This window comes from Sinocyclocheilus rhinocerous, unplaced genomic scaffold, assembly GCF_001515625.1.
Source record: "Sinocyclocheilus rhinocerous isolate Xijiao unplaced genomic scaffold, SAMN03320098_v1.1 scaffold1220, whole genome shotgun sequence".
NCBI classification, from domain to species: domain Eukaryota; kingdom Metazoa; phylum Chordata; class Actinopteri; order Cypriniformes; family Cyprinidae; genus Sinocyclocheilus; species Sinocyclocheilus rhinocerous.
The window spans coordinates 29,009-37,933 of record NW_015635579.1 but is presented as its reverse complement, the minus strand read 5'-3'; the positions used below and the strand labels follow the sequence as shown (position 1 = coordinate 37,933).

At 41.8% G+C, this 8,925-nt stretch overlaps 2 protein-coding genes and 1 pseudogene across 2 annotated transcripts in view; 2 read left to right on the top strand and 1 right to left on the bottom strand.

Moving 5' to 3' along the window:
- The window catches only part of LOC107747353 (G protein-activated inward rectifier potassium channel 2-like), a 26,186-nt gene extending 24,073 nt beyond the window's left edge, over positions 1-2,113 (top strand). The window contains exon 3 of the mRNA XM_016561821.1: positions 1,228-2,113. Coding sequence (XP_016417307.1) covers positions 1,228-1,556 — 329 coding nt within the window. The 3' untranslated portion in view covers positions 1,557-2,113. The remainder of the gene's footprint in view (positions 1-1,227) is intronic.
- A 3,369-nt stretch (positions 2,114-5,482) lies between these two features.
- Positions 5,483-7,374, top strand: LOC107747354 (protein ripply3-like). Its single transcript, XM_016561822.1, has 4 exons — positions 5,483-5,547; positions 5,632-5,689; positions 5,827-5,888; positions 6,590-7,374. Exons 1-4 carry the CDS (start codon positions 5,510-5,512, stop codon positions 6,744-6,746), a joined length of 315 nt encoding a protein of 104 aa, XP_016417308.1. The 5' UTR covers positions 5,483-5,509; the 3' UTR covers positions 6,747-7,374.
- Positions 7,375-7,451: 77 nt separating this feature from the next.
- Positions 7,452-8,925, bottom strand: part of LOC107747361 (phosphatidylinositol N-acetylglucosaminyltransferase subunit P-like) — a 2,603-nt pseudogene continuing 1,129 nt past the window's right edge.

The following is an 8,925-nucleotide window of genomic DNA, read 5'->3' as shown; positions in this document are numbered from 1 at the left end:
TGATTTTATCACGATTCTTTGTCATGTTGGTTTTACTATTTTGCAAGTTGTTTGAGCAGTACAGCCAAACTAATTTCACTATTTTAAAAACAGCCTTACAAGGAAACAATATATATATATATATATATATATATATATATATAAGAATGGCAGATATTGAGGCCAAAGTGGGCGAAGAAAAAAAATCTTTGTCATTATTTTATCTTTGTTGTTAAAAAATAAGAACAAAGATACACATTACAAATACACATAATACACAAATAAAACAAACTTTATTTTTCAGGTACAGTAGGTGTATTTAGCAGCAGCACTCAAGAAACTGAATGAACAAATACAAAAATAAAACTATATACACTTCACTGTATAAATTATACATTGATTCTTATTAAAGCTCTTCAGTCAAGAGCAGTGGGTGATTTTCTCTGTTTTGTTGTTTATTAACATTAAAGGAATAGTTCACCCAAAAATTAACCTTCTGTCATCATTGACTCACTCTCAAGCTGTTTTAAACCTGAATGAGTTTCTTTCTGCTGTTGAATATAAGAGTTATTTTGAAGAATGTGGGTACGAACAGCTGCTGGTCTCCGGTCACTTCCATAGTGTTTTATTCCTTTCTATCAAAGTCAGTGGAGCCCAGCTACTGTCTAGTTCCCCACATTCTTCAAAATATCTTCTTTTGTGTTCAGCGCAAGAAAGAAATAATACAGGTTTGGGACAACATGAGACCAAGTAAATAATAACAGAATGTTAATTTTAGGGTGAGCTGTCCCTTTAATGACAAGCGGCAGCATGTTTAGTGCTATTAGACTGCTGTCACTTTAAGAGCTGCACGCGTCTAATACACAGACACGCTTCTGTTTCTCTCTCAACGGTTTACTTTCACTTTAGACATAACCAGCTGTGTTTATATGTAAACCTCGTGTGTTTTTGACAGCATTAGCACAATCAGATGTGAAAGATAACTCAGTCCAGTAATCAGACGCTGGCAGAACAGCAATGTGAATGAAATGTTTAACCGGCAAGACTTTAAAGCACATGCAAATAATGTAGTTTTGTGATTGTGAATAAGTGCAGTGTCCGTGAGTGTAACTCTACTCTGAGTAACATGTGATGTGAATGTACTGTATGTGGTGTTGTTCAGTATATTGAGACGGAGACGTCAGAACTGCAGCTGATAGATACTACCATGGTTTCCTGACCTCAGTTGTGGTTGTGTGTGTTCCTCAGGAATGACGTGTCAGGCGCGCAGCTCGTATGTGGCCAGCGAGATCAAGTGGGGCTACCGCTTCACGCCCGTCCTGACGCTGGAGGACGGTTTCTACGAGGTCGACTACAACAGCTTCCACGACATCTACGAGACCAACACTCCCAGCTGCAGCGCGCGAGAGCTGGCGGAGATGATGGCGCGCTGCCGTCTGCCTCTCACCTGGTCAGTGTCCAGCAGACTGAGCACACAGGGGCTGCCGGACCCTCAGGAGAAGAGAAGCAGCGAGGCTGAGGAGCTGGCGGAGAGGAACGGAGACGTCGCCAACATAGAGAGCGAGTCCAAAGTGTAGGAGCACACGCGCATCTCTCCTCGCCTCTGCGCCGCCGGACGTTTGGCTGAGGTCAGAGGTCAGCTCAGGAAAGCGTCCCCGAGGCGGGACACGGACCCCATCTCACACGCTTTTTCTCTGTTTCTCGCCCCGAAGGATGTGCGCGGGCGACTGCACGGTTCCCGAAACCAGTTTTTTTCTTAAAGATAAGAAATGATATTTTCAGATTTGTAATTCAAAGATTAAAACCTATATATGTATATGAATATATATATAGATCTATTCTAGGGCATTTGCATTTGTATTTTTTGTATATATCTGTTGGGTTTGAGGTTGTTTGATACGGCACGGAGTCGTATATTCTGCCTTCTGGAATAGCGACAGACATATTTATCCACGCATGTACAGACGGTCCTGTAGTCGACTGACTCTGATGTACATAGTTTGCAGTACTGTAGGCCATACTAGCAGACGCTGAAGGAGGACGGCGGTGCACTCGTGTTGCATGGGATTGTGGGGCTGATGTGTGTGTGTGTGTGTGTATGTGTGTGTGTGTGCGAGTGTGTGTGTGCGAGTGTGTGTGTGTGAGTGTGTGTGTGTGTGTGCAAGCGTGTGTGTGTGTGTGTGTGTGTGTGTGTGTGAGTGTGTGTAATCATGCATGTGTGCTCCAATAACCTTCCGTACCGTCATCAGCCATGATCTTTCTCTCCCTTTGCTCTTCCTTTAACTCATAGTCATAGCTGGATGAAGAAGTTCAAGCGGAGCTGATGCTGCAGACGTCTGCGAGCGCGTTCGTTTGCGCCAGTCTCTCTTCTGTGTTAGTTTTTGTTCGTTTGGTCGAACAGAAGCAGCAGACACATCAGCGTTCTCTCGCACACCAGACCAAAGAGCCACTAACGAACGCCTCACCGTTCATCGAGGTAGGACATTTACTAAATATCTTCAAGGAACATGATCTTTACTTAATATACTAATGATTTTTGGCATAAAAGAAAAATCTATAATTTTGACCCATACAATGTATTGTTGGCTATTGCTACAAATATACCCCAGCGACTTAAGACCGCTTTTGTGCTGCAGGCTTACATATGTGTCTCATAATTCAGTTTTTTTTCTTGCAATTGCAAGTTTATATCTCACAATTCAGATTTTTTTTCTCCAAATTGTTTGTTAATATCTCAAAATGTGGACTTGTTTTCTCACAATTGTGAGGTTTTGTCAAAATGTTGACTTTTTGTCTCCAAATTGTTAGTTTGTAACTCATAAATGTACATTTACAGTATATCTCAAAATTGAGACTTTTTTTCCCCTCCTCACAATTCTGAGTTTTTACATCATAATTCTCATAATTGTGAGTTAAGTGACAATTACCTCTGTGATATGTTTATTCTGTGTCAGAAACAAGCTTCCACGGGTTCTCTTGTAACGCTGACTGCTGTTTCTTCTGTAACTCTGGATGAACGGCGTGACGAGAGCGAAGACCACCAGCTCTTTCTGAGAAAGTCCTCTAGTAAAGACTGGAACATTCGGCGCTCCGTACGTTTGATGAAGTGCCCTTTAAAGCGCCCTGCTGATATGAAGCCATTCAAACATCACATCAGATCCTTCATTTCCAGAAATATGAATCAGGAATATGAACATGAACATTTTAATGTCTTCGGATCCCTCTCTAAAGCTTATTTCACTAGCCATAATATGGTACATTATACACAGTGTTTATTCAGATTTAGCACGCATACGATTCATTCTGATTTTCTTGTTGATTTAGATAATTACTCTGTGTCACAAGAAGCTCATAAATAAACCATATCTAAATATTCGCTTTGGGTCTTTTCTCTCTGTGTGAATGAGTACACAAAGGCGTATGTGTTGATTGTTCAGTGAGAATGAATCGAGTGAGTGATTCTTCAGCTCTTTGCTTTCTGTGTGAATTGTGTCTAATGTAACCTTTAGCGTGTGAGACAGCGATTATCAGTCTGATGGTTAACTGATTACACTGACATGATTAATTATAGTGCGCTTGTTCACTGTCAACCAGGGAACCTTCTCAGAATATGCTCTCAAAGTGAAGAACAAACGTTCTTCCAGTATCTGTTATCTGGTCTTTAATAATGTTCTCGAAACGTTAGCACAAAAACTTTATTTATAGGCTACATTGTTCATGTCAGAAAACATTTAGCTGGACGTTCATCTAATGGTTTTAAGTGTTATTAGTTGTATTCAGAGAACATTCAAATCTAACGTTTCCTTAATGTTTGCAAAATGATCAAATGCAACGTTCCCTTAACATTCATATAACCAAGAAAAAAAAACGTTTTTAAAGTTTAATTGTTCAGAGAACATAATATTTCCATAACTTACTGGGAACGTTAAGAAGAGGTTGAAAGAATATGTTTTTGTTAGCTGGGAGCCTCAGCATGTCTCACTCATTTATCATATAGTTAAACTGATGAAGGCACCTAAACATGGATTTGTTCTCATAACTGTGAAGCAGTGAGTAATGAGTTTTAATATTGCACTGAATCAGCGGCTGCTGTGAGACACAGATGAGATCTGTCCTCATGTGGGAATCATTCCAAAATATTCTTCTTATTATTTAATACAGCGGCAGCAGGAGAGTGTTTTCTATCCCCTTACACTAACTCTACTCACACAAAACTACAGGCATTTTTCAGATTTTCAAAAAAAAAAACATCATGCTTTTTTAAGCCATTTGGTTTAGGGGACAAAGGAAGTGCGGTCCTCATATACCATGTTTATGTTGTAACACACACACTCACTCACACACACACACACACACACTCTCTCTCTCTCTCTCTCTCTCTCTCTCTCTCTCTCTCTCTCTCTCTCTCTCTCTCTCTCTCTCTCTCTCTCTCTCTCTCTCTCTCTCTCTCTCTCTCTCTCTCTCTCTCTCTCTCTCTCTCTCTCTCTCTCTCTCTCTCTCTCTCTCTCTCTCTCTCTCTCTCTCTCTCTCTCTCTCTCTCTCTCTCTCTCTCTCTCTCTCTCTCTCTCTCTCTCTCTCTCTCTCTCTCTCTCTCTCTCTCTCTCTCTCTCTCTCTCTCTCTCTCTCTCTCTCTCTCTCTCTCTCTCTCTCTCTCTCTCTCTCTCTCTCTCTCTCTCTCTCTCTCTCTCTCTCTCTCTCTCTCTCTCTCTCTCTCTCTCTCTCTCTCTCTCTCTCTCTCTCTCTCTCTCTCTCTCTCTCTCTCTCTCTCTCTCTCTCTCTCTCTCTCTCTCTCTCTCTCTCTCTCTCTCTCTCTCTCTCACACACACACACACACACACAAGCTGCATTAAAACACATTAGTCAAATCCTCTGTATTTTTCAAACCAAACTTCGTTTAACATCCTGCAGAGACAAAACTTTCATTCTGTTTGTTGTCCATGAGAAATGTGTCATCAGTGAAGGTCAAATATTACTAATCATCTTGTAATCTGATCTTAGTACTCACTGCAGTGCATTTCACTCAGAATTTAGTAGTTCATAAATGTTGCAGTCACACCTGTTGAGCTTTCTGTTCTTTATTCTCTGGTCTCTTCTGCCCTCTAGCGGGGATTAGTGCAGTGATTTATAAAAGACTCAGAGCGTCCAAAATAAGTCTGAGATTCGAGTCCATGCTTTAAATATAAGCCTGGCTTAACTAATGTGTCTGAGATAAAGACTAAACCCCTCAAACGGGTCGCCGGGACTCTTCTGAAGTCAGTCGAGCTGTTGTTGTGAATATCAGCCGGCAAGACATCAGTTCATCAGTTCTGAAAGAAGTAAGAAAAGAATGCCGCCTCATTTCCTGTCAAAAGCCTCAAATATGCCACTTTCTGACTGCTCAGATAGCACAGGTACGTCTGCAAGAGGTCTGTTAAAGATCTGGGAAGCATCTGCTGTGTACAAACATCTGACAGACGTCTTTAAGATGTACACTCTAAAAAATGCTGGGTTAAATATCTCTCAGCGCGTGCGGGAGCGCTCAGTGTGAAAGATGCTGCCGCTGGGTTCAGACGCGGGTCAGATGCTCGGGTGAGAGTTTATGCTCAATTCCTCTGTGTTTTCACATTTTTAGCGTCTTCAGTGTGAGTGACTCGCTCTTTTATGTTCTGATAGCTGTCCTGTGATATGGAGACCGTGGGATCTTTCAACAAGAGAGACGCAATTAAATAAAGTAACTCTTTTGAATGACTTTGCTCTCTGTATTTATCGATATGTTGATCTCAGAGTCTGAGTGTGCAGAAATTACATCTTTTGGAGAAGTTTGAACTGCTGATTTCAGCTTTTAGCCCGTGTTCTTGTGTTCTTCAGGTGGTTTCTGGAGGTTTGAGGCGGGTTCAGGCTTCTGAAGATGTGTTCCATCATCCTGTGAGGTCTGCTGCTCTTCCTCTTCATTCACAAGTCAAGCACACTTCAATATTCATTCATTGGATGTTTATAAATACCCAGCTAACAAGAATATGTTCTAGGAACGTTTTGCTAACGTTAAGTCACCATTAAGTTGTGAAAACGTTATTTCTGAATGTTCAAAACGTCCAGTTTTTAAAAAAATGTTTTACAAATGTTTTTATTCTTATGTGAACGTTATTTTTTCATCTTGCAAACATTGTGGGAACGTTAGATTTGAACGTTCTAAAACAAGTAGTAACATTTCAAAAAACGTTAAGATGAACATGCAAATAAAATGTTTCCGAAATAAAACCAGGGTTGCCAGGTCTTTGAACCAAAACCAGCCCAATTGCTAATCAAAACTCACACTCAAAATCACTTTAACCTCAAAAACAACCCAAGAGTAGCCCGACTCTGCTGTAAAACCGTGGACTTGGCAACCCTGAATAAAACGTTCCATGAGCAATGTATAAATAATGTTTTTGTGCTAACATTATTAAAGACCAGATAACTTTGAACAAATGTTTGATCATAATAACTTTGAGAGAACCTTGCCAGAACGTTAGCTTAAGTTCTACAAATGTTCCCTGTTAGCTGGGTGTCACTAGCATTGACTGTCAGTGTGTGTGTGTGTGTGTGTGTGTGTGTGTGTGTTTGTGTGTGTGTGTGTCGCATCCATCCGCAGGCTGTTTCTGGATCGATCCAGGACGCTGGAGTATCTGTCTCATCTGGGCCGGACGGTTTTGGCCAGTTTCCCCGTTCAGGCCACACTGCACTTTTACAACGATGAAGACTCCAGCTCTGAGGAGGAAGAGGAGGAGGATGAAACAGACACTTACTAACCTCATCAGATCCGCACGTCTATAACATGAACTCACTAGCGAGCTGAGAGTGAACCGTGCGACCGTCAGGAAGCAGAACACTGTTTAGGAAACAAGCCGTGTGAATGGAGATGTGGATCCACAGGAACAGGATTATCACCTGAGACGAGCAGAAATCCCGCGCCACGGGTCACGCCATCAAACACAAACAGACCTTTGATCTGAGGAAGTTCCTTCACGTCGGCCCACCTCTGGGACCGTCTTTAACGGGATAGTTCACCGAAAATGAAAATTGTCATTTACTTACCCTTAAGATGCTCCAAAAATGAGTTTCTTGTTATATTTTGAAGAATGTTGGGAACCAAGCAGTAGATGGCAGCCATTGACTTCCATAGTATTTCCTTACTATGGGGTGGAAAATGTCCGGAAACTTTCCAAAAATCCCTGGAATATTCCCAAAAATCCTAGAAAGTTTCAGAAATTTACTGGAAATTTTCCACCTTTTTGCAGCCCTAATGGGTTGGCTGTGGCTGTCACCAATGGCTGTTTGGCTACCAGTATTCTTCAAAATATCTTTTTATGTATGAAAAAGAAACTTGTGCAAGTTTGGAGCAACTTGAGTAAATGACAACTTTAGTTTTATGTGAACTGTCCCTTTGTGTTATTGCTGGAATTCATGTATTTCTGTTCAAATCTAAACACAAATAAAAACAAGAATGCTCAATATGCATTTGTAGCCTCAATTTATTAATAACCTTGAAACTGACTTTAAAAACTGAATTTTGTAGAATTACATTTTTTTTTTTTTATTGTTTAACTTAAGTTAAAGTAACAGAAAAATATGTTGCCATGACTCATTAGATCATTACAGTGTCAATGATTTAATAAAAGTAGCAAACAGTAGTGTATTTTTCTCCGTGTGACGGCGGTGGGGTCACGGGGTCAGAGGTTAAAGGTGAGTGGCCACCTGACACCCGTCTGTTTGCTCACGAGGGCCGTGTCTGCGAGAGGAGACGAGATGATGGCAGATAGTGAGATGAGTCTGAGGTCACAGAGGTCACGGTCTGACCCCAGACCACATCAGGAGTTAGGTGTTTGAGGAAGACGCTAAAGCTCCATGTTCTGAGCACTGGGCTTTATTAAAGTGCTTTCGTCATGCGAGGCCCTCAGGTCTGTCCGAGGGTCACGGGTCACCTGGCAGTCACGCGGCTGATGGATCTGATCACCTAAACCCTGAGCAAACACATCCCTGCGCGCCAGGATCCAGGTAAAAGAAGCGGTTTATTTAGCTGATGGGAACGTCTCGGAGTCTGGCTCTGTCCTGATCCTCGTCCACACGCTGACTCTTGGGGTAGTGATCTAAACAAGAAATCATTTGATTTAGCAATGCAAGATGTTTAAAATCACCTGACCGTTTTGTGAAAGCACGAGTGAGTGGTCATTTTTAGTGGTTTTATCCCTATGTGCCGCTCACCTGTGATGTTGTCCACAGAAGCCGTGTTCATCAGGTTCACCCCAAACAGCAGCACTAGACCGGTGCTTAAAGTGACCAGCAGGTAGATGGGTGCCGCCAGAGCCCAGTATCTGAAACACAGGCGTGTGGGAGGTCAGTCTGGCCTCCATGAACACATGAACATGAGATCACAGATCCACTCTCTTCTGAGGCCAGTAGGTCAGTCCAGCAGTGTGACGCCAAACATCAGGAACAACAGCCCAGACCACATACAGAACTGATCAGATCAACACAATATATACAATATAAACACTATATAGAGACAAACAAACCCGAAAAAGATTTCAAATAGTCCAGAAACTCCATGTAACATATATAGTGTGTGTGTACTTTTAATGTGTGTGTATATATGTATATGTACACACTTTAAACGTAACCGTTAGATAGTCCATTTTAATTCAAAGTAATAGAGCTGTTTATAGACACGTTTCGGTTTGGACAGTAGTGATGATGGAGAGGCGTACAGAAGCCGTGAGTCGCTCTCTCCAGCATCATCAGCAGCTGAACACACACAACACACGGTCTACTCGTCGCTAAACGCGGAGGCTTTGACAAATCTGACAGTGAATCAATCAATAATACATAAATACATAAATGACTCTTCTCTGATGCTGTTTCCTCGTTTTTCTGCGCAGGCGCGCCGCGTAATGCTGCCCCCGCGCGGCCTGGGGACACACACACACTCAC

Coding starts and splice junctions, on each gene's coding strand:
- LOC107747354 (XM_016561822.1), top strand. CDS start 5,510: ATGCTGCCGCTGGGTTCAGACGCGGGTCAGATGCTCGG. Junction 5,548..5,631: donor GACGCGGGTCAGATGCTCGG/GTGAGAGTTTAT, acceptor ATGTTCTGATAG/CTGTCCTGTGATATGGAGAC. Junction 5,889..6,589: donor GTGTTCCATCATCCTGTGAG/GTCTGCTGCTCT, acceptor ATCCATCCGCAG/GCTGTTTCTGGATCGATCCA.